This window comes from Canariomyces notabilis (assembly GCF_033297395.1).
Source record: "Canariomyces notabilis strain CBS 508.74 unplaced genomic scaffold N656scaffold_17, whole genome shotgun sequence".
NCBI classification, from domain to species: Eukaryota; Fungi; Ascomycota; class Sordariomycetes; order Sordariales; family Chaetomiaceae; genus Canariomyces; species Canariomyces notabilis.
The window spans coordinates 97,731-119,996 of record NW_027041839.1 but is presented as its reverse complement, the minus strand read 5'-3'; the positions used below and the strand labels follow the sequence as shown (position 1 = coordinate 119,996).

The 22,266-nt window shown below is 55.2% G+C and overlaps 11 protein-coding genes across 11 annotated transcripts; 8 read left to right on the top strand and 3 right to left on the bottom strand.

The window, feature by feature from the left end:
* The first annotated feature begins 68 nt into the window (after positions 1–68).
* Positions 69–829, top strand: N656DRAFT_781158 (uncharacterized protein). The gene is made up of 2 exons (XM_064815531.1): positions 69–662; positions 777–829. Exon 1 carries the CDS (start codon positions 130–132, stop codon positions 619–621), a length of 492 nt encoding a protein of 163 aa, XP_064668419.1. The 5' UTR covers positions 69–129; the 3' UTR covers positions 622–662; positions 777–829.
* Positions 830–2,076: 1,247 nt separating this feature from the next.
* Positions 2,077–3,519, top strand: N656DRAFT_769776 (uncharacterized protein; the record flags this gene model as incomplete). The annotated part of the gene is made up of 3 exons (XM_064813726.1): positions 2,077–2,255; positions 2,317–2,830; positions 2,908–3,519. The coding sequence occupies 3 exons, from the start codon at positions 2,077–2,079 to the stop codon at positions 3,517–3,519; spliced, it is 1,305 nt and encodes a 434-aa protein (XP_064668418.1).
* Positions 3,520–4,363: 844 nt separating this feature from the next.
* N656DRAFT_799577 (MFS general substrate transporter) lies at positions 4,364–6,126 on the bottom strand (the record flags this gene model as incomplete). Its single annotated transcript, XM_064817887.1, has 5 exons — positions 4,364–4,623; positions 4,696–5,252; positions 5,319–5,793; positions 5,848–5,975; positions 6,035–6,126. 5 exons carry the CDS (start codon positions 6,124–6,126, stop codon positions 4,364–4,366), a joined length of 1,512 nt encoding a protein of 503 aa, XP_064668417.1.
* Positions 6,127–8,674: 2,548 nt separating this feature from the next.
* N656DRAFT_846485 (uncharacterized protein) lies at positions 8,675–10,472 on the top strand. Its single transcript, XM_064819231.1, has 3 exons — positions 8,675–9,009; positions 9,060–9,209; positions 9,285–10,472. The coding sequence occupies exons 1-3, from the start codon at positions 8,981–8,983 to the stop codon at positions 10,288–10,290; spliced, it is 1,185 nt and encodes a 394-aa protein (XP_064668416.1). The 5' UTR covers positions 8,675–8,980; the 3' UTR covers positions 10,291–10,472.
* Positions 10,473–10,633: 161 nt separating this feature from the next.
* On the bottom strand, positions 10,634–11,668 carry N656DRAFT_790753 (mitochondrial genome maintenance MGM101; the record flags this gene model as incomplete). Its single annotated transcript, XM_064816914.1, has 3 exons — positions 10,634–10,919; positions 10,992–11,571; positions 11,617–11,668. 3 exons carry the CDS (start codon positions 11,666–11,668, stop codon positions 10,634–10,636), a joined length of 918 nt encoding a protein of 305 aa, XP_064668415.1.
* Positions 11,669–11,993: 325 nt separating this feature from the next.
* On the bottom strand, positions 11,994–12,247 carry N656DRAFT_781152 (uncharacterized protein). The gene has a single exon (XM_064815530.1). It carries the CDS (start codon positions 12,226–12,228, stop codon positions 12,064–12,066), a length of 165 nt encoding a protein of 54 aa, XP_064668414.1. The 5' UTR covers positions 12,229–12,247; the 3' UTR covers positions 11,994–12,063.
* Positions 12,248–12,621: 374 nt separating this feature from the next.
* N656DRAFT_182204 (class II aaRS and biotin synthetase) lies at positions 12,622–15,242 on the top strand. The gene is made up of 4 exons (XM_064808777.1): positions 12,622–12,819; positions 12,884–13,529; positions 13,578–14,171; positions 14,224–15,242. Exons 1-4 carry the CDS (start codon positions 12,783–12,785, stop codon positions 15,011–15,013), a joined length of 2,067 nt encoding a protein of 688 aa, XP_064668413.1. The 5' UTR covers positions 12,622–12,782; the 3' UTR covers positions 15,014–15,242.
* Positions 15,243–16,376: 1,134 nt separating this feature from the next.
* N656DRAFT_182282 (uncharacterized protein) lies at positions 16,377–17,668 on the top strand (the record flags this gene model as incomplete). Its single annotated transcript, XM_064808778.1, has 2 exons — positions 16,377–16,647; positions 16,710–17,668. Coding segments are annotated over exons 1-2 (1,073 nt in total), but the record flags the coding sequence as incomplete, so codon positions are not given.
* Positions 17,669–18,566: 898 nt separating this feature from the next.
* N656DRAFT_182149 (uncharacterized protein) lies at positions 18,567–19,266 on the top strand. Its single transcript, XM_064808776.1, has one exon. It carries the CDS (start codon positions 18,747–18,749, stop codon positions 19,128–19,130), a length of 384 nt encoding a protein of 127 aa, XP_064668411.1. The 5' UTR covers positions 18,567–18,746; the 3' UTR covers positions 19,131–19,266.
* Positions 19,267–19,984, top strand: N656DRAFT_182148 (uncharacterized protein). The gene has a single exon (XM_064808775.1). The coding sequence runs from the start codon at positions 19,403–19,405 to the stop codon at positions 19,892–19,894; it is 492 nt and encodes a 163-aa protein (XP_064668410.1). The 5' UTR covers positions 19,267–19,402; the 3' UTR covers positions 19,895–19,984.
* A 90-nt stretch (positions 19,985–20,074) lies between these two features.
* Positions 20,075–21,700, top strand: N656DRAFT_799572 (uncharacterized protein; the record flags this gene model as incomplete). The annotated part of the gene is made up of 1 exon (XM_064817886.1): positions 20,075–21,700. The coding sequence occupies one exon, from the start codon at positions 20,075–20,077 to the stop codon at positions 21,698–21,700; it is 1,626 nt and encodes a 541-aa protein (XP_064668409.1).
* Positions 21,701–22,266: the final 566 nt, after the last annotated feature.

Here is a 22,266-nt window from a genome sequence, read left to right as displayed (position 1 = left end):
CTGCGCGTAACACTGATAAGCAGCTCGATAACTCAGTTACCAATCGGATGCGATCATGCATATGGTCTGTAGGTCTAGAGCTGTCGAGGGGCCGAAGGCTTCACCCCGCCGATGCAAGCATGCACAAGCATGCCAGCCGTCATTGGCGATAAGAGCGCTTATCAACCCCTTCTGCCCGTCAGGGCGTTGACAAACAAAAGCCCACTTCGATGGAACCAGCCAACTGGCGCTGCTCGGAGTCTCCTCCGAACACGGAACGGCGGTCCTCGGAGTGGGATGCCGAGTCTTGCTCCCGATACTAAGGATTCAGGAATCAAAACTGAGGGGTACACGTCCCTTTCGCTCTTTTCCGTTCTCCGAGATGCCGACATCAACCCGGCCCTCGTCTCGCATCGAATTGCCAGTTCGGTGAATGGGTTGAAGTGGGCTCTCCCTTTTTTTTCCCGTTTAAGGCAATCAAGGGCCACTGTTCTGTTCCTGCCGCATCCAGGTCTGTTGCGGAGCGGCGAACTGTATGCAATTGTATCATCTGTATATTTGCAACACCAGACCACGTTAACAAGCTCGTTGATAAATGGTTTACTTTTTGGTCAATCAACAACCACGCAGCCCATTTATTAGCATCGGCCAGCTGTGTGAGACTCAAGGGTGCTGGGGGTTTCCTTTGGTCTGCCTTATCAGCTCGCAGATAAGGATTGGGGAATTAGGTATCCGTAAAGGTCACTTCAGGGGATCATTCGCAGTGTCTTCTCGACTATAAGGTAGGAGACACATACCTTCTGTCCTTCTGGTAGCCCAAGTCTCAGCTTTGCTCAGCTTTCATTTTATGTATCGAGTGCCTAGGGGTGTTCGCTGGGAGATGGTACGCAGGCTCACCAGGCAATCGCTGGCCGGTAGGTACGAAGTACAGTAACTGAGTCCCAAATCCACCATACATTCCATGGGTACCTTATGCAATGGCCCTGGATCCAGAGATGGGCAATCACAGCGTTAGTACAAACAATGGCTGCTCTCAAAGGAACTGCCAGTTGGTGTCCCACACGCTGCTCGAAGGCTGCGTCGAAGGCTCAGAAAGATGGACGAGGCCTTCTCCGTGTCTGTCTCACGGGCACAGGCTTACAGCTTCCAAGCCGTGGAGGTTCCTTCGAAGTTCGCACTCAGCACACAGCCCAGTTGGACCCCGCATCTGATGCAAGTTGAAATGGGCGATAGCGAATGAGATGGGGTAAGAGCATGGCGGAACAGGGTAGCCCTGCAGAACATCAGGTGGCTCCACCGCATCTGGTGGCGCAGCGCCCCAAAGCGCCCCAACCCTACGTCGCTAAACGACTCCGCCAAATTTAGGTTGTGAAAGAGCCCCTTTCCCGAAAAATCGGGTCACTGTCGCATCGAGAATCGACGCGTCGTACGGAGTATGTGGAGATCGTCCTTTCCTGGCTGGTTGGGCGTCAATTCAACTGACCTTCGACCTCGACAAGGCAATCACTATGCTGACTAGTTGTGGATTTGATTTTCTGTATGAATTTCGGTCACCATACGCTTATCCTCGGAGCGAACCTTGGAAACTGTGGAGGGGACATCTTGACCGTTGCGGCTTATCCTAGTTAGCTTGCAAATCTGGCACAGTAGATTGCGATGTCAGCAACATCGAAGCCAGGCGACAATGCAGGGTGGTAAGCCATAATACCTATGTACAGTACACGAATGAACTGGCGAGGGACTCTCACCCACGCGGGGACGAGGCTGGCTGTGTGCGTCGCGACCAGTCGCCAGATGCAAAAATTCTTGGCCTGTGTTACGGTGCGATATTCGACCGCTCTTACCCTTGGTTAGGCTTGGACTGCTCAACCCCCCTGGTAACCTTAAATTACCTGGCTGCCATCCTCTGCGTGAACATCTGGGTTAGCGAACTTGTCTGTCTGACAATGCTCAAAATTTTGTATGAGCCTCAATTTCTCAACTTCACTTCTCTTGGTTGATCTTGCTTTTACTCCCCAATAACTCCCGTCTGTTTACATTTCAACCCCCTGACTGGCTCTCCAAGACACGCGGACACGCCAACTGAAAGGCCTGGTCATGAGCTCCTACTTTGGCGAATATGGCGTCTACTCCGTCGCCGCCCTTGTTCTCGCGGGGCTCTGGGTCAAGCCGCTGGGTATCTTGTGGCTCATCAGTCTATGTCTAGCGCGCAGAAAGGGTGATCCAGCTCGAGTAGGTGTCACTTGGATTAAAGTGGTGTATCCATTCTGGATTATGTGAGACAACCCATCCCGCCAGCCTCCTTCCGTGACGAGCCGACACTGACTGTTCCATCAGAGCATCGATTGGTTATGTTGTCGTATTCGGGTTGAGGATCTGGTACTACATTTACCTCGACAACGACACGTTTACCTCGAATTACATCTACTACGTCCGGCAAGCTGAGGACCACATAGCCGTGACGGCCGAGTTATTCACTGGTCTCGCCGACATCTTCCTGTTTATATCCTTCGTCGAACTCTCAAACGGCTTTCTGCTCTGTTTGAGCAACGGTGCCCAATTCATGCCAAGGCGCAAACAACTCCGCTACGTTATCCTGGGATGGGGGTTTGTTCTTTTTGCCCTGGTACTTTCAACCTTTGCATTGGGTCATTCAGTCACCGCACGGAGTTACGACATGCAAAGATCCTCAAGATCAAACGTGAACGAAGCACAGTTGCTGCTGGACCTGCTGCACGGTATCCGCCTGGACGGCGCCTGTCGCATCCTCTTCTGGATCACATCCTTAGGAATGGTTGCCCTTGCCTCGCAGGCCGTTCACAAACTCAGGGAAAACCCAGCCCTCCGCAAAGTAAGCGCCCTCCCTGAGCATTAAGCCATGCCGCTGCTTTCCTGCTTGTCTCGGCCCGCTGACCAAACTCCCCGCAGACCGCCGTCCTGCTCCTTGTAGCCACCATTCTCGACTCCGTTCGTCTCCTTGTTCGCATGGCTATCTATGCCCACAACACGCTTCAGAATCCCGAGCGCTATATTTTCCGCGGCAGCATGGCCCCTATAGAAGCCCTTTTGATCGTCGATCCCCTTTTCAACTATCTGTTCATGTTTATCCTACTCGTGCTGCTCTTCACCCTCGGCGCGCGCAAGCAGGGGGGCCTCTGGTCGCAGGCGCAGCAAGGGTGGGGGATGCCCACGGGCTTCGTCACCACCGCTCCGGCCTCAGGACCGCCCATGGTTCCCATCACGAGCTCGAGCAACGGTCTGCCCGCCTACCTGGCTGTCGCCCAGCAGAAGCAGCAGCAGGATATGGCATGGCAACAGCAGCAACACCAGCAGCAGGATATGGCGTGGCAACAGCAACAGCAGTACCGGCAGCAGCAGCAGCAGCAGCAGTACCCTCAAAATCAGCAGCAGCAGTACCCTCAGGGGCAATACTATTACCCGCCCCAACAACAACAGCAGTTTTCCAACCCTGAGTCGGGAATGGTGGCGAATGGCTTCCAGGCGCCCAGCCCCCCGGTCGAGGGATATGGGCAGAAATAGGAGGTTTCTGCTATAGAGCAAGGAGGGATTAAGTAACATTTGCGAGCTGAATTAATGAGGTGTGAGCGACTTGGCCTGCTTTTTCTCTTATAGTTTTCTGGATATATACAGGGCGGATACCACTTGGTTTTCTTGTTATGTTATGTGTTGTTGGTTCTCTTGATATACAAAGGGAGGATACCACTTAGTTTTCTTGATATGCTATGTGCTGGTCTCCTGTACCAGAACGCTCACCTTTTCCGGTTTCTTGTTCCACCAGCATGCATAACAGTGCCTGCAGTGAGTTGAAAGTGAACGTCGGATACCAGGCACTCAAGCCGGTGCACAATTACCCTGCGTACTGTTCGGAACGGCATCATGCCTACGGTACATCGTTGTGTGCAATATTGCCAGCTAGTTACCAATATGGAATTGTGGATAGGATAAGTGCCGGCCGTCAGGAAAGGGATGATAAAACATCAGGACTGGATCGAGCGAGCTATTGTGCCAGGTCTTACAAGGTTTGGCAATAATCCTCCGAGCGCTCACTGAACTGGGAAGAGGGGGATTGGGATGAGTCTCTCAGCTGTTAGAAGTGGTGCGTGTAATCGCTATGTTGCGCGGCATCGGGAGCCTTCGTTTACCGATAGGGGCGAGTGCAATTCTTAAGCAGTTCTCAGGACATGGAGGCAAAGTATTACTTCAAGAGGAGCCCATCAACAACTTGCTTTCTAAATCGAAATGGTGGCAGAGCTGGTACGTTATCAAAAGCAAAAGAAGCATCGCTACATTACAGAGCTATGTACGTTTTTAAGGCGATACAGAATATAAAAGAGGGGACAAACCTGCCCTAAGACAGCCAGTCTTAAGGCTTCCACCGGAAGTCGGGATGCCTCCAATCGAGGTCCTGAATCTCCTGCAGGGACATGCCCGCGAGCTCCTCCTCTGCATTGCGGCGCTCACGCACCTTATTATCCCGCTTCATCCAAAACAGTGTAGCTGTAGCAATGATCAATGTGGCAGCAGTAGCAGCCAAGTTGAGACCGTTGCCGATAGGATATCTGGGCCCATCCCAGGGAAGGTAACTCCATGTAGCGATGAGGCCGCCTAAGTTGCCGCACATGACTGTTTATGGTCGTTAGCACAACACGAACTTCAACCACCAAGCCACTTATTGAGCGAGAGAGAAAGACTCACCATTCAGACCGATGGCGCTGCTGCGTGCTGTATCCGAGACAACATTGGCGCTGACTTGGGAATTGCTCAGGGGCCCGACGGCGAACAGGGAGCTGGACAGGAGGAAGGTGGCGGCATAGCGTGGCGAAGCGTCCAGAGTACCCAAGAAAATGGCGTAACCGACGATGACCAGCGGGGCACACAGAATCAGGAAGATCTGGCGGCGGTCGAAACGCCAGCTGAGCAACGGGATGAAAAGGGTAAAAAAAGCGCCGACGGCATAGGGTGGGACGGTCAGGAGCTGCTGCATGACGGTGGTCTGGGTTGGATAGATGGTGCGGACAATGGTAGGAGCGAAGAACGCCAGGCCCTGGACGGTAATATTGTTTAGCAGGAAACAAGCGGCCGTCGACAGCGTGACAGGGCTGAGAATGCCCTGGAGGAGCTTCTTCTTGTCCATACGATCGAGCACCTCGGTGGTGGCGACACGCTCAGATCTGATGCGGGCGGCGGCAAGTTCGCGCTCCTCGCGACTGAGCCACCTTGCTGTCTCGGGCCGGTCGGTGAGCGTGAAGAAGCTGGGGAGAGCCCGGGGGTTAGCACACGTCCGTAATCAGGAGTGGTCCTGCCGGAACTCGACCTACCTGATGATTGCTAATCCGCAAGTGACAATGCCTTCAATGGCAAAGATCATGCGCCAACTAGTGAGGCTTCCAAAATGTGGCAACGTAAGAATTGCCGAGGCCAGGAGGCCTCCAAAAGCGCCGGCTAAGGGCGCCATGACAATGTAAAGCGACAGGCGGAAGGTAAGCTCCGCGCGTCGATACCATCGAGACAAGTAGTAGGCAATACCGGGTAGCATCCCAGCCTCGAACACACCGAGAAGGAATCGGACACCTGCAGCTTGAGAGAAGTTTTGGACAAAAGCCGTGGCGATAGAGATGGCTCCAAAGCAGAGTGAAATGCCGGGGATGAACCAGCCGGGCCCAATCCACTTGCACATGACGTTTGACGGGATCTCGAACAGGACGTAGGAAATGTAGAAGACGGAGAGGAGGGCATTGTAGTCGTAGCCCTTCAACCCCAGATCGTTCTCAAGGCCGGCAATCCTGGCGTTTCCTGTGAGAGTGTTAGGGGTGAGCGCATGCTGGGGTCAAGTCGATGTTCTCATACCAATATTTGCTCTGTCAATGAAGCAGAACAAGTAGAGTAGCGAGACGGTCGGCACAATCATGAAATCGAGCTTCATGCGGAGCCTCGCCTCGGCCTTGGGATCGAGGACGACCGTGGACTCGCCGAATCTAACTCGGTCAGCATCTGTATATGGCGGTCCCTGGTGGCTGATCATGGACAATCTCACTTCTCAGGGGCCGCATGGTTTGGGGCGCCATTGGAAATCTCTGTGTGGCTCGTTGCGGCCTTGTTAGAGTCGTCCAACGAAGCGGCTGCCATTTTGCGCTTGGTCACTAGAGATGGCCGAGATGGGTATTGTTCGGTCGGGGCGGCCAGGCGTTCAGTCCGACACGATACTCGTCGCGGATACACGAGGGGATGGGCGCTCGAAGCGACTTTTATCCTTCTTTTATCGCCGGACTACAAATACCCCTGTCGTAACAAGCTCGGTGTGTGCTAAAACCTCACCATGTGGCCCATCCCTGTTGAGCCCACCTATCCCCGGTCTGGATTCGTCAGGAAGCCCGTGGGGAGTCGGCCAGAAATGCCAAGATCACGGCCAAGCACCGCAGCTAGGAACCGGGTTTGGGTCTGACGAACCCGGCAGGAAACATCGGCAACGGGAGAGGCCAACGGGAGGAGCGACGGGAGACTGCAGGTGGGGAAACGATGAGTCCCCTGCGATGATTTTGTGCGAGCCAATGAGACTGGAAAAAACCACGTTGACACTAGAGACACCACTTCCACGTTCCTGCGAATCTTCTTCTCCTGCTCCCGGTTTCATAAAAAGGACCGACATCTGTCAAGCGTGATGTAATGTGTATCCTGCTGTTCTGTCCAGGAGGCCTGTCGCGATCAAGTTGACATGCTGCGCTCACTTTCGTGACGACTTGCCACCTCTGCAGCGGCTTGACTGCCCGTAGGAGGATAGCGTACAGCGGACAACGCGCAGGGTGGGTGTTCTGGGTGTCAGCCAACCCCTTCCCCGTGGGGAGAAGCCAGTAAGCTTGGTGGAGATGGGGTTTTAGTGCGGTTGCGGATCCATTCTCCCCCCACCTTCCGTCTCCATTTTCATGCCAGAACCGAGCCAAACTCCTGGTTGTTGAGCCCACACGACTTTGGAAACCCCATCATTCAGCTCAATAGTCTCCTCCTCCTCAGTGGAGAGAGCTGGAGCAAAACCCCGCATTTTGAGGGTGACACTTCTCCAAGAGTCCGTTCAACAGTGAGGTATGTATCTGTAGGTAAGTCAGTTTAGAATGCCTCGGAGCATGTAGGGCTTTTCGGTTGGTCGCCAAGCATCCAAAATCTGCATTGCGCCGCAGTCATATTGGACCCGCATCCCCGGGCCTGCCAAGGAGGGCCTCGGCGTCCCGATCCGGCATTCCAGGTTGCGCCGGGCATTGCGCCGCAAACCCCTCTCAGACGCGGTACGGAGAAATACTACAGTCATTATAAAAAGAGAACCGCGCTATACCTGTTACATTGTATTCACCAGGCAAATAATGCGCTACCTTCTTGACCTGCTACTGGGCCCAGAGCTGTCGTGACAGATGCGCATGAGTTGATATCCCGTAGGCTGGTCAAATTTAGCTTCCCCTCAGCCGAGGTACCATACGACGAAAACTCTAGCGATGCCAAGTCTTCGGGGACGCGGGCAGGCCACACTCAGAGCTTCAACACTTCTTAGCTCCCCCGCTTCTCTGGCTGTTTGTCATGCAGTCTTGCCGACGGGATGACTGCCGTCACACCTTGGCACGTGCTTGGGCATTGAGTACCGTGTCTATGGGACTCTAGCCCTGTTCTAGACTTACAAGGATGGCACCTCTTGTTGGACCCATTTTCATCATAATTCACACCCGGCAGCCACTGAATATTCCCTAGGTCAGGCATCTCAGAAACGTGCTAGGTAAGCATCCGCCTCTCAAGGCTCGTTGATTCGCTACGGAATTGGTTTGTTCGTCTTGATTTGAATCTCTGGAACCCTAGCGGGTCTGCGGACCCATCATCAATCTCGGCGCGGGGGCAAAGGGAGAGGTCTACGCAGGCGACCGAGGATCGGTAAGTGAGGCCATGCAGTCATTTGACGATACAAGAAGCATTCTAGGTCGCCCGTTACATACGAATAATGCATCCTAGTGCCCGTAATAAAGAGCCCACGGAGATCTTTACCGATCGTCCGGTGCTGTAATGGAGTGCCTATAAATTGGAGACCAGACAAGCAGGTGGCTTTCCTAGAGCTTCACATGAAAGCCGAGAGATACTCTGGCTTCCGTCAGGTATCAAACGGACACGTATGTCTGAGAAGTCGAAGCAGCCTAGCGCCTTGTCGAAGAGGCCACGTCGAGAGCCGCGTAATGCGCGGAAATTTCAAATGGGACAAGGAGAACTCAGTCGAGAGGCAAACTCAAGACACAAAAGAGATCACAGTAAATGGCACCTTTGGAAGTTCTTCAAGTTTCCCTCTATAGGAGAAACCGTTTGCACTTGGAAGTTCTCATACACCTCAGGGACCGCAGATGTATACTTGTACAGAAAAGTGGAGACCGCAGCTGGTCCTTACCCCGCATTACGTCGTTGCTTGGCATGGCTTGGTGGGGTAACGTCAGTCTGGAACCGCGATAGTTCGTAGCGTCATAGGATCCCTATCTGAGCCTATTTACCAGTAGGTAGTTCATGTTGGGCTTTGATGGTGGGAAATCTGCATCGGGAAATAGATACTTATCTTGGGTCTTGTATCTGCAACTGCAACAATTGAAAGGCCCCAGAGAAAGGAGCTGCCTGAGCTTCGTGATCGTCGACGCTGTTTGAGCGTTTGACGCCGATAAGCGGTAAGTGGGGCTCTCTGATCTGCATTCGGTCATTCAGTGACCCTCTCTCCTCAACTGACCTCAGCCGGACTGTCCGCATGCCGCGCCTGGCGAGGCTGCTTTGGTTAGGTAGCCACTGATGAATCTGGAGGTTCTCAGTCATCCTCTCTTAAACCTGCCCTGGACATTCCAACAGTCCAACTTCTGAGGGCAACCTTTATTTGCCCTTGTTTGTCGATTTCGTGCACCGTTTCTCCGCCGCCAAATTACCCTAGTTTTTGATTCCAATCCCGCAGAATTGTATCGGCGTCGGAGTCGGAACCATGTTCGACATCTTTGCCAAGCTTCTCTCGTGCGTCACGCTTCCCTCAATTCCCGAGACCCACGAACTGACCGCAACAGCTCTGTCGCGTCATTCCTGTTCCCACTCTTCGCCAGCTACAAGGCTCTCAAGACATCAGACCCGGCCCAGCTAACGCCATGGCTGATGTACTGGGTTGTCCTGGCCTGCGCGCTCCTCATTGAGTCGTGGTTAGACTGGTTTCTTGTCTGGTGAGTGTCATTGACTCTCCGGAACCCGTCTTCCTTCCTCCATTTGCTCACCACGGTCGGCACTGCCCCCAACAGGATCCCCTTCTACGCGTATATCCGCCTGCTCTTCCTTCTCTACCTCGTATTCCCCCAAACCCAAGGCGCTCGCCTCATCTACGAAAAGTACATCCACCCGAAACTCGAGGAGAACGAATCGGCCATAGAAGAGTTCATCGCCTCAGCCCATGAGCGCCTGCGCAGAGCGGGAATAGACTACATCAAGCGCGCCATCGAGGTCGTCAAGACCAGCGTCCTCGGCCTGCCCCCAACACCGGAAGCCGCCGCCTCCCCGCCCGAGCCGCAAACTGCGCAGTCGTACACCCAAGCCCTCCTCGCGCGCTTCACCCTCCCCTCGGCACGATGGACCGCAACCACCTCGGGCACCGGCCCTTCCACTGGCGCTCCATCGTCCACCGCGGCGGCTGATTTCTACAACCTCCTCGCCTCGGCCGTCTCAAGTGCCATGTCCGCAGCCACCACCGGCAGCGGTAGTGCAAGTGGCGCCCCCCCCGGTGGTGGTGGTGGTGCTGCTGCTGTAAGCGCCGTCCCCTCGGCGCTGAGCATGCTCATTCCGGAGTCGATCCGCTCCGCCTCGGCGGCGGCCCGCGTCTCCTTCATCCAGGCCCAGCGGGAGCGCCTGAGAATAGTACTGTCCGCCCTGGACAGGGAGGAGGCGGCGGCGGCTGCTGGTCAGGATCTGGGTGCGCAGGAGCTGCGGGAGAAGGAGAAGCCTGGGTCTATGGGTAGTATCAGCGTCGTCAGTGACAATGGTGCTGGCGGGGCAAGTAGTCGGCGGTCGCTGAGCGAGCAAAGCATTGCCAGCGGGCTGAGCAAGAGTCGGTCCGAGGCGGATTTTGAAAAGTTGGAGGCCGAGAGCGGCGAGGAGATGGATATGCAGGGCCTTGATACCCCCAGTGGTGGTGGAGGGGCTAGGAGACGGGTTGCGGGGCAGGACGACGAGGCCAGAGGCGGAGGGTGGCTCCCCTGGGGTTGGGGGACTGGTGGTGGGGATGCCGGGAGGAGTTCGGGGTTGGAGAAGTAGGGGAAACCAAGGCCGCTTGCTATTTCAGTCCGGGGGTTTTGGTATCTAGGGACTGGCGTAAGTTGTTAGATCTCTTGACGGGTATGGGTAGGTACGGTACCGGCGTTGTTTTGTGCCTAGGCTGCCCTGCAGAGCTGATTTAAAGGTCATGGTAAGATGCGCTCGGCAACCATCGGTAGAAGTAGGTATGGTCCTTTGTGCATTGATATGGTACAATATGATACAGTGGCAAGCCGATATACCCAGTTCTATATGCGTTCCCGCAGGGGAAAACCGTCTTACCCCTCAGTCCGCCTTCTACCGTCCGCTCCCATACTTGGTTACCGACATCGCCCGCAGAATTTTATACTCTGGCACCCGTCGACCTGACCGCTTGATATGGATACGCTGGATCACTGTCCTTGCGCACCCATATCTGCCGCCGCTTCTTGGTCGCGACATGCTCGACCCATATTTCGTGGCAGTGCGCCTTCTTGAAGGCGCGGATGAACCGCGGGTCCCACAGCTCAGAGGCTATGCCCAGGTCTTTGCAGCACCGCAGCAATGCGTTCGACTTGCACCCTTCACCTGCCGTAGGGATCGTCTCCTCGGAAAAGTACTGGCATTCGCCGCGGGCTTGGGCGATGAAGCTGTTGAGAGCTTAGTATTAGCATCAAAAGCTGACCGCAAAGGTCAAATCAAGTGGTTGAGCTCTTCCGTACCGTCCATGCACCACCAATGCGTACTCCCTCGTCACCACCTTCTCGCCGACTATCAGCTCTCCCCGCGGCGCCAGGCCCCAACCGCCAGGCCCAAACGCCTTGTTCAGGATCCGCCGGTATTTGATCTCGGGCAGGTAGATGATCCCGTCGGGCTTGATTTCGATGTCGATCGGGTCCAGCGCCTGCATCAGCACGGCCGCCGTCTCGGGGCTAAACGGCGTGGTCGAGAGCCCATGGAAGGACGAGGACCAGTCAATGGCCTGACCGTTCGGTCCGGTCCCGTTGCCATTACCATTGCCGTTGCCGCTGCCGCTACCGCTTAGCGCGGCGGCAAATGCTGGGGACAGCGGGGTGCCGCTGCTGCTGCTGTCACTTGTGGGTATCTCAGCGGCGAGGGTCGGGTCGACGTCGGCGACGGTAGAGGCTTCCGGGATGGCTGCTTGAGGGTCGATCACGCCATGATTCGCGTTTTTGGAGGCTGGCGCGACACGGGCGGCAGGGGCTGGGGGTATTGTTGAAGAGCGCGGCAGAGCGGGCTTGGGCTTCGATGAAATGGATGCTCTTTGCGAAGCGGCGATGGCTATGTTTTTTGACAAAGGCTTAGAGGCTCGAGACTGTCGTAGACATGACGCTACTAATCGCGCAGAGCGATATGCTTGAAAGGCAGGCGGTCCCATGTTGTCTGGCTGCTGGGGGTGGTTGCCGTGGATGGTGACAGCCTGCAGGTGGTGGATGATGCAGTGATGTTAAAGGAAATCCTCAGTTCCTTGGCTGACCGCGAAGACGGGAGCTTGGGCTTCTCGGCGCGAGCAGGGGTGCATAGGCGCTCAACCGCCACTGTAGGTAATCACTGATGGCCTCGCTGACAGCATTGGACCAAAAGATGCTTGAAAATCATCACCACAATGGTACGTTATATGCATAATGAATTCGTGGAAGTAACTTCCAGGTTCTCTTCACTTTGGCCGGTACGGGGCTTGTGGATTTGTACTCGAATTGCGCAGCGTTTAAGGAAGCGTTGCTAACAGCGATGGTTACGCATTTTTTGTATCCGTCCTCGTATCATTACCCTTCAATTTCCAGCACTGCCTGAATCTTTCCATCTGTTCGCTTTGCTGTGAGCCTGGCTTGTCCGTCGAAACCAAAGGTCTTGGGGCCGACATACCTCGTCTTTGCAGGCTCTCCAGTCCTTCTTCTCGTAGTAGCAGTCAGTCAATTTCGCATTCTCGTCTGCCATGGATTTCCAACATCAATCAGTAAGTGGGTGGTTCCGCTGCGTGCCAACGACATCGCCGGCAATATCCGCTCGGAGTTGAGCTTTTGCTGTGAGGGAATCTCGATTTCTCCAACAGCCCGAAAAACACGTTGAGAACTCCGGGATCCAGCCTCTTTCGATCGTGCATGTGTCGGCGAAACGTACCTGCGCAGCCAGTGCTAAAGATGCGCTTGTCCCTGCAGAATTGCCGCATCCAGTGAGCAGCAAGAACTTCTTTGATTTGCCGGGGACATGATTGGAGAAACGCCCCGGATCGCAAACTCACCACTCATCTGGTTCATCGTCGGCGGGCTGGACAGCAGGCGACGGCTGCTCTTCCTTCGGTTGTCCGGCTGCTTTCGGTGTTGATCCCATGGTTGCGCGATTAAAAGCACAAGATTCGAGTCACGTTAGGTGATCCAGAAGATTTGTTGGGGAGGTCTTAGAGGAGATCAAATCCTCAAAATCACGCCAAAAGGCCTTCATCTTTTTTTCACACGCGAGGCCCGGATCATCATCTACACCCGACACTTGAAATGGCACCCCGAAAACTCAACGTTTTGGTCTATACAGGTCTGACTAACACTCTCTTGCCGCTTGATATTGCTGTTAGGGTTTCAGAACTGACCGGCTACAGGGACGGGATCGACCGTCGAGGCCGTCCGGCACTGTGTCTACTCGCTTCGCCGACTGTTGTCCCCTAATTATGCCGTGATTCCCATTTCTGAGTCGGCACTCCTCAAGGAGCCTTGGGCTCCCACATGCGCTCTCCTCGTGTTTCCCGGAGGCGCCGATCTTGGATACTGCCGTGTCCTGAACGGCGCTGGCAACCAGACCATCACCCAGTTCGTCCGTCGCGGGGGAGCCTACCTGGGCTTCTGTGCAGGCGGCTATTATGCCAGCCGACGCTGCGAGTTTGAGGTAGGCAATCGCGAATTGGAAGTCATTGGGAACCGTGAATTGGCCTTCTTCCCTGGAACATGCCGCGGCGGCGCATTCAAGGGGTTCGCCTACCACAGTGAGCGTGGTGCCAAAGCCGCCAAGATTCTTGTGAGACAAGACGCATTTCCGGAGTCCGATGCGCTGCCCAATGTCTTCAAATGCTACTACAACGGCGGCGGAGTGTTTGCCGATGCGGATACTGTCGGCAAAGACTCTAATGCTGTGGAGGTGCTTGCCGAGTATGCAGACGAACTTGCAGTGGAATCTGGGGATTGCAAAGCCGCCGTCGTGTACTGCAAGGTTGGCCAAGGGGGCGCCATTGTCGCCGGTCCGCATCCTGAGTAAGTTCTGTCGGCGTTCGGTTCCCAGCAGTATCTGATTGTAGATAGGTTCGACCCGGTCCTTCTTAGCCAGCAGCCGGACATCCCAGGGTACAATGTCCTTCTCGATGAGCTTGTGGCGGATGAGGATGCTAGGCTCGCCTTCTTGAAGGCGTGTCTGACCAAACTTGGCCTAGAAGTTAGTCAAGGAACATCGGTCGCGCCCAGTCTCTCCAAACTCCACCTTACTTCCCTCCATCACACCGAGGTCGGTGAGATGCTGTACTCTTTTGACGACATAATAACGAAAGTAGACGGTGAAGAGTATATCAAAGGAGACAATGACTTGTTCCATCTCGAGAAACCAGATTCGAGGTGGTCATTGGCGTCTCTAAGCCAAGCGCTCTCAAATGAGCTCGGGGTATCCAAGACAAACAATGGTCGCGCATCGCCCGACCCTACAGCGGACTACAACAGGATTCCAAAGCGGATTGTATCCCATGAAAGCGCATGGCCGGAGCCAAAGGAGACGCCATGTTTCAACCACGCGATCTACTACTCAAGTCTCCAGGAGTTCAGACTCGCAGAGCGCGAAGCGGAAGGCTGGGGTGACGTTCTGATGTACGGCGAAGTCGTCACCAGCACAAACACCCTGCTTGAGAAGTGAGAGACCATTCCCCCGGTGAGAGCTTCATAAACTAACACTGCATGCCAGGAACTATAGCCTACTCTCAAGACTTCCCTCCGGGTTTACACTTGCTGCGACAACTCAAGTAGCGGGCCGAGGCCGGGGTTCCAATGTCTGGGTCACACCTCCTGGGAGCTTGGTCATGTCGACCGTCATTAACCATCCAGCCCACTATGCGGCTTCCCGACCGATTGTCTTTATCCAGTACCTCGCCGCTGTTGCCATTGTCGAGGCAATTAAAAGCTATGGCCCTGGCTACTCAGAGCTGCCAGTCAAGCTCAAGTGGCCCAACGACATCTACGCTAGAGACCCAAGCAAGCCAGATGAGATATCCTACGTGAAAATCGGAGGGATTCTGTCAAACTGCGCCTACTCGTCGGGGAATTACCAGATTGTCTTGGGAATAGGCATCAACACAAACAATCGCCGACCGACCACTAGTCTTGATGCTCTCTTGCCGCTGGTAGGGAGTGGGAAACAGCTAGCCCCGTTTCATATTGAGCGGCTACTCGCCCGGATTCTAACCCGTCTGGAAGTCCTGTACAAAAATTTCTGCCGCAACGGGTTCTCGAAAGAGCTAGAGGAGAGGTACTACCGGCATTGGCTGCACTCTAACCAAATCGTAGCCCTCGAGGCCGAAGGCGGGGTCAAGGCACGTATTCTGGGAATCACCAGGGATTGGGGAATGCTGAAGGCGGAGGAAGTAACAGCGGACGGCATCAACGGCGCACTGAGGCCGACAGGGAAGGTATGGGCACTACAGAGCGATGAGAACAGCTTCGACTATTGGAGGGGTCTCGTGAAGAGAAAGGTCTAAGAGGTCCGGATTCATGTTGGGGAGCGCGATCAGCTCAGACGATTGTGCTCGAACACCTGTCTCGCTACCGAGCGGACGAGCCGTGTTTCAAAGCCTCTGGAGCGGAAACTTCGATGCCTACATACAAATCATCGGCCAGTGGTTCTAGGGAAGAGCCAGAAGGGGTCAAAACTCAGGGGCCACGATTGGGTTAGACAAAACTCTGACACCAGCTCTCTGACCTCTGTTTCCCCGCAATGTGCTGTCAAAGTGCGTTGCCGCGCATGGCAGCGTTGCATTTTGCGGAGAGATAGCCGAAGAGACTTCGATCTCCCATCCTGGCTTTGTATAGGATCTCGCTCTCTCTCTTGCATTACCTCTTCTCTTGTTCAAGACGTGATGGACATTTGCGATGTGAAGTCTTCATCCACTGATCTCGGTCCCATCTGGGACACTCACACCAGTTCTGCTTACCAGCTATGTTTGCTCTCCGCAACAATGGCCTGTTCATCAGGCGCAGGAGGAAGCAAACCGGACAGCTATTGGAAGACCGATGCAACTCTCACCCCCGTCTTTTCCTGCACGCTGTGTCCTGGGGCCCAGCATGGCGTCCCAGCGCCCGGACGCACAAGCAGGCTCCCTGAAGAGCCCGTTCAGCAGGCGCATGCCAACACGATACCACAATGAGCGGGAACTTGATGTAGGTGAGGTCTTCACACTGAACACTTGACAGGTGGGACAACTCCCATCGATCTTGGAACAAGCCCGGCTTCAATCGCCTTTCTACCTATCTGCCAGCGCTCCATATGGCGAGACCGATATTCCAGGAAATGGCGAAATCGGTCCGCGACGGAGGTCGTCGTGGATCGTCCGACGGCAAATACAGCAGCCAAGATACAAGTACCGCCGAACTTGGTCGCCGCCATACTATGCAATATACCAGTTCTTGTCCATCGTCGGCATTGAGCTGCATATTTCCCTCTCTGCGAGCACCCCGCAAAGTAGCTTTCCGCCATCCGTCTCCCGCACGCGAATTCTGCCTCAATCCGCTGCACCACCTCGGCTCCCGGGAGTGCGTCCAATCACATCACGCGGTATTTCTACACGGCGTGCTTTCGTCCCGTGCCTTTTTCTGCAAAGCATGGAAGAACATTCGCAGCTCTGTTCTGTGCGCCCCGGCCTGCACTGGCTTGGGCAGGTGCATGTGGCCGGGCACTCTATCCTGATGACCTCGCACGGCATCGCTTGCTATTTTCTTCACTGGTAATATGGGTAGGACGGGCATGTGGGGGGGTTCAAATACTCCATGAAGCCATGTTTACTGTCACTGCTGGTTTTCTCTCCTTGCTCGGACTCGTCTTCACATTCGACTTACTGTGATACGTATCGTAAAACCCAGTCGGGACAGACGCCCTTTCGGAGGATAGAGTCGGAGACCGGAGTATCCAATCCAAGAAGAGGTAGCATGCTGCGGACCTGGAGTACCAGGTTGGAGAAAGTGTGAATCCATCGTACCCGGCGAGGTGCCACTAGGAGCAACGATGGCTATCCCGGTGATCATCGAGACCGGTTACACGAAATTCAACCTCAGTTATCCTGCGGTCCTAGCCAATGCTACACCAACCATGGTAAGTCCCAACGGAGATGGCACCGATGTAAGTCACCCCATTCTCTGCCTTTGGCTCCTGGTGAAGATAACCCCTGACACATTTGGAAGGCAAACCATCACATCGTCCCGGGCATACTCATGGGCATCCTCATCCCGCACATTGTTTGCACGGTTTTCATCTTCTCGCGGATCTGGTCCCGCCTGTTCCTCCTCCGAAAATGGTTTCTGGACGACACTCTCATCGTCCTGGCTTGGGTCTTTTCGACAGCCGTTTGCGTCGTCTACAGCATTGCCTCCCAGTCTCCGCACATCCGTGGCTCTGCCAAGCTCAGCTCGAGCAGCACCAGCAGCGTCCCAGATACAGCCGCGGAACGAGTCTACGAAACTGACTACAACCCAAGCGCGTACTACTCCGCCCCGGACGCGCTCCGCCCTTACATCCTCCGCACCTATGTCGGACTGATCCTCTACCAGCTTTGCCTCTGCCTGACCAAGCTCTCCATCCTGGTCTTTTACCTGCGCATCTTCCAGACGCGACCGCTCGAGAAGCGGCTGGCCTGGGCGACCGTCATCGCAGTGCTTCTGTTTGGCTGCCCGTTGCTCTTCATGAGCATCTTCCAGTGCCACCCGGTGGCGGGCGAGTTTTTCGGCGTGCCCATGAAATGCTTCACCTTTGACCCACTGCTGGTGGCGTCGACGGCGCTGCACACGGCCACCGACGCCTGGCTGATCCTGCTTATCATCCCCTGCATCGTGCGCCTACGCGACCTGCCGCCCCGCCAAAAGGCCGCCCTCGCCGTCGTGCTCAGCCTGAGCATCTTTGTCATCGCTGCGAGCCTCATCCGCCTGCAGCTCTCGCTCCGATCTAACCACCGGCCCAGCGGCGACGGCGTGGGCGTGGCGAATACCCTGGCGTTTTTTGTCATGACTATCGTCGAGCTGGACATGGCGCTCATCTGCGCCAGCGCGCCGACGCTGCGGCCGGTTCTGGCGAAGTTGTGGCCGAGGTTGGGAATGGGGGAGCCGGTTTCTGCAGTTGGGGGCAGGAGGAGAAGGACAGGGAGGGGGCGAATAAGACTCAGGGGGGGCAGGAGGGATAGGCAAAGAGAGAGTCATGATGAGAATGACGAGGAAGGGGATAGTAGTGATGGGAGCGTGGACCTGACCAGCGTGGTCAGCTATCATGGCTACCCATGGACGCAGCCTTGCACGCCGATAGGGCCCGGCGCGAGGAGCAAAAACTCGAGCGTCAACAATGTGGCCAACGCTGCGGCGGCCGCGGTGCCGCCACCACCAATGCCGGCACCGCCGCTGCCAGTACTTGCGCATCGGACGCCGACGACGCTTAGCTTGAGGAGCTTCATGAGCAGCATGGCCCCGCGAAGCCGGGGTCAGACAACGACTACTACTGGTACTACCGGCGGAGAGGACCGGGAGGGGCTGCTTTGGGATGGTGGTGGTGGCGATCTCAGTGATGGCCAGCAGCGCCGGAGGAGTTCGGTCGGGTTTGATGGTTACTACGACCAGTACCTTGGGTACGCAGCCTATGAAGCGGAGAAAAGGCGGAGCGGGTACGGGGCGGAAGGGGAACGCGAGATGCGGAGTCGCCGCGGGAGCCAGCGCTGTAGCGGACGATGGGGCGACAGCCAGGAGAGCTTCGTGCTCGGCATGAACGACCCCAATAGCCCCAGCAGACTGAGCCCGGTGTCGAGGCTTACTGGGGAGACGGCGGCGTTGCCGGGAAGCCCGACGGTCAAGGACGACGAGAAGTCAGCCGCGAGGTGATGCGCGGCGGTGAGGAGGAGCCATGTGCTGCGCCGTTGGATGTTCCCGCTTAGCAGTGGATGGCACCTCGCTTCTCCCTGTTCTTGGCTACTAGGTATCTTGGGTCTGACGATGATTATCCATCTTCCTGGCAACTATACACACTCGCTCCTAGATTTCTTTTTTATTTTTGGTGCCCCTGGGCATTGATACCCTGGGATTCCGAGTCTTGCTACGAGAGTAGTACGTGGTGGGAAGGGTGAAATGGATTGTCTGATCCGACACGCAAGGAGATAACCACGTGCTACTACTATCTAGCTGGCAACCTCAGGAGTGGCACACCCAGGCTGATCACATCATCACACCGCAAGCGTATACAGTATGGGTCTTAAAGAGAGAAAGGGGCTTGGCAGTCGTCACCAGGAAGCGTTACTTCCAGCTTACACACAAAGCCCATACTGTACATTGTTTCTGCTTCTGGGGGGATGTTGTTACCCTAGAAAATCTTATGGGGAAAGCATATGTAACACGCAGGCGCGGGAGTGTCGCATGAACCCACGAGATCGGACCGCCCCAGATGCAAGGAATAAGTTACATTTGTCTGGGAATCTGCATCTTGCCGAACCAACCCAACAACCCACAAGCCCGCAATGCTTGACGAGTTACGACAACAGAAGAGGCCGGAGAGACGATGCGCACGCGCTCAGACATCGCGCATCGTCCGAAGTCGTCTGCGGCAGCGATGAGCATCCGTTGGGCGGCTAAAGAAAGGGGATTGTGGAAGTATTGAAGGCGAGAATCTGCGACTTCCAAATTATAAGCGCATGGTCTGTCGACAATACGAAATCTCAACTTGAGCATCGGATGCCTCCTCTCTTTTTTCCTGAGACGCACTCTATCCACGACCTGCTTTCTTGATGCTTTACCATGCTGCTAGTCGGATGGCCTCAGATAAAAGAAGGTCAATCAACTGGACTCTGCAGCACACCTCCATGCCATGATCATCCCATCGGCTGGCCATCATTCCGTCGATTATTATGCATTCGTCCTCAAGTCCCGGGCCAGGGGGCATTGACCATTCCCGCCGCATCCCACCCGATCCGATTCTTCGAGAAGCTTTCCTGAACATCCGGTTGCCGGTCAGAGCCTTACGAGCAGAAGCCTGGAATCTCCAGATTGATGGCGCTACGCATGGATCTGACTGGTTGCCATCCCATCGAATACGCCGTCATTCTTTCGTTTCTTGTCTAGTTCTCCCGCGATCACCCGCCGGTTGTTATGCCTTGACTAGCAACAAAATCATGGAGAGCGGTCCGGTGCTCATGGGCTCCGCTAGACACCTTTGCGTCATGTCAGGCCGTCATGTCGGGTTCCGGGCTTCAGCATCTTGGATCGACCGACAATCTGGAGGACGCATCCTCACCTCACAATGGCACCTCTCACTGCTACCCTCGCTCTGCTGCCTTGGAAAGCTATCAGTTCCCTTGCACACTTCATCCAGGCACAATGACCTCAATGAGCTTTGGTGAATATCTCCAGTTGACGGATGTTGTCGATGCTCTTCGATATAGTCTTTAATAACTTTGCCTTTATCCGATCTGGTACCAGCTTGTCAACCATCTGATCTGTTTCTGCTTTGGCAAGAAGCACCCTACATACCCTTCCGCCTCAACGGCGTCCCGGCCTTCCATGATGCGACTAGAAAGAGGATGAGGATACTGCAGCGTCTGGGAACCCTTCTCCTGGGACTGCCTATTCCGGTTTTCTGTGAGCACTCGCCATTATATGTATCCAGCCACCGCGAGCAACCACCATTGCAAGGCGGGGTTGGTGCCAGGCCACCACTTCTCCCTTCGCCGCCGAGGTTAGGACCACCACCCGATGGACCGGCAGTTAAGGGCCATGCAAGCCGCTGGAGGAGGGAGAGGAAAAGGCAGGCGACCAATGCCAACGACCCGTCGAGCTTGGGACAAGCCCCCGTTGCGTTGCAGAATGCGACAGTCGTCTCTACAGAAACCATCACTCTCACCGTTACGTCCTTCACAGGCGCACCCGAGACGACAGTGGTCGTTGTCACCGAGACGGAGGTTCTAACATTTGTTGATCCAGCCCAGCAGACGCAAACATTGACGTCTACGGCTGCCGTCTTGTTTAGCCGAGCAAGGAGGACACTCAGGAATGCGCCGCCAACCTTATCACCAGGAACACCAGCACTAGTACATACACCAACGGTCCCTGGAACTCCCAACCCCATTTTGGCGCGAGACAATGGTCCGGCATTTGCAAAAAGTAGTGCACCCTCGGATTTTCCGAGGAGGTTAAGGCCAGGAAAACGAGACGATGCTGGCCTCGTCAGCAGAGTCACCTCCACAAGCACCGTGTTTGCGCGGAGTGTAGTGGTGGAAATGGTCACCAACACAGTATTCTCGGCCGTGACTGTCGCCCCCAACGCGGTCACGACTGTTGTTGTTACAACGACCGTCTTTGTAACCCAAGGGCCGAGTACAAGCTCGACACGGGGTAGTATCTCGGGTACTTCCTTTACATCTTCTACAAACTTATTTGCTTCGCCGAGCCGTTCCGCCACAAATTCCTCGCTCTTGACCTCTTCAGCTTTGACGTCAAGTTCACTTACGGAAATACCCCTGACGACATCCCAAACCGGCACGGCAACGATCCCGACCACCACAGCTACAGCCATTCCCGCTCCAGCAATTGCATCCTCTTCTCTGCCATCCGGCCAGATAGCAGGAATAGTCCTAGGCGGCATTGTCATCCTCTTCCTTCTCTTCCTCGCGGCCTACTTTGCCCGCCGCATCGTCCAGAAGCGCCGCTCCGTCCGCGCCCAGCAACGCCAGCAACTCACACCCCCCGAGGAGGCTGCCAATCCCAATTCCAAACTCAACCCCGTCATCGGTCCTAATAAACGCGGAAATGGTACTGGTTCAGCAGCAGTAGCACGCGTCAGATGGGCGTCACCGCCGACCGTACCGCCCTCGGCCTCAGTAGGAGCAGCAGTGCACAACAACAACGATAACAATAACAACATGCCAGAAGATGCAACGGGGCGCGAAGGCGAAGTGCGCATCGTGATACGCCCGGCGCCGAAACGCAGAACGCAGAGTTCGCAGCTCTGGCCTTTCTCGCCAGGCCATTTCGAACGAAGCGGAGGCGGACAGAATCAGGCTCAGGCGCAGGGTCAGGGGCGGGATTTTTACTTTACCAAAGAGGCGGGCGTTCTGAGCGCTTCACCCGCTGCTACGGGAACGGGAATGACGACGCCGGACCCGGCGGCGTGGAGCATTGATAGTGAGCGAGGCAGCTTGCAGGAGTAACAGCAGTTCTGAGGATGGCGAGACGAAGGAGCAATGATTTTGGATAGTACTAGAGATGTGCTGAGCTTTGGGCTCATGTTTGAGGGTTACTGCCAACTGTTTATGACATGTATGTACATGTACTGTACATGTATTACTTGATGCTGCCTTGTGTGTTTGTAAATAAAGTACCTATCCTTTGTCATTACTCGGCAGCAACAAGAAGAAATATTGCCACAACCGCTCCGTTATTGTGTTGAATCGTGTTTAGTCCTTGATGCCATCGATCCGAGATGGGCTCAGTACACGTTGTTGTCGCAGACGCGAGCTCGGTCAGCAACGCCTTCGACGTCCAACCTTAACCGGAGAGTGGCAGACTGCTCACAGAGCGGGATGAGATTTGGAATACTCGCACATGACAAACCAAACGACCAACCGATGACGACATGATTTTCGATATCTTGTGATTGGATCCGGGATTCGTTGGTACTTAACATATTAACGGATGCGTGATCAACGAGGAGATCAAACTGAGTTCAGGGGCCCGTAATGCATCTCTGCGAGGCAGAAGCCGTTGTATAAGGGGT

Bases quoted from the DNA above. Each gene is read 5' to 3' on its own strand.
- N656DRAFT_781152 (XM_064815530.1), bottom strand. From the start codon at position 12,228: ATGGCAGACGAGAATGCGAAATTGACTGACTGCTACTACGAGAAGAAG.
- N656DRAFT_182204 (XM_064808777.1), top strand. From the start codon at position 12,783: ATGGCACCCCGAAAACTCAACGTTTTGGTCTATACAG. The intron at 13,530-13,577 runs GTAAGTTCTGTC...GATTGTAGATAG, and splicing joins GTCGCCGGTCCGCATCCTGA to GTTCGACCCGGTCCTTCTTA. The intron at 14,172-14,223 runs GTGAGAGACCAT...ACTGCATGCCAG, and splicing joins ACAAACACCCTGCTTGAGAA to GAACTATAGCCTACTCTCAA.
- N656DRAFT_846485 (XM_064819231.1), top strand. From the start codon at position 8,981: ATGTTCGACATCTTTGCCAAGCTTCTCTC. The intron at 9,010-9,059 runs GTGCGTCACGCT...TGACCGCAACAG, and splicing joins ATCTTTGCCAAGCTTCTCTC to CTCTGTCGCGTCATTCCTGT. The intron at 9,210-9,284 runs GTGAGTGTCATT...TGCCCCCAACAG, and splicing joins TTAGACTGGTTTCTTGTCTG to GATCCCCTTCTACGCGTATA.
- N656DRAFT_182148 (XM_064808775.1), top strand. From the start codon at position 19,403: ATGCATTCGTCCTCAAGTCCCGGGCCAGGGGGCATTGACCATTCCCGC.
- N656DRAFT_781158 (XM_064815531.1), top strand. From the start codon at position 130: ATGCCAGCCGTCATTGGCGATAAGAGCGCTTATCAACCCCTTCTGCCC.
- N656DRAFT_182149 (XM_064808776.1), top strand. From the start codon at position 18,747: ATGGGTCTTAAAGAGAGAAAGGGGCTTGGCAGTCGTCACCAGGAAGCG.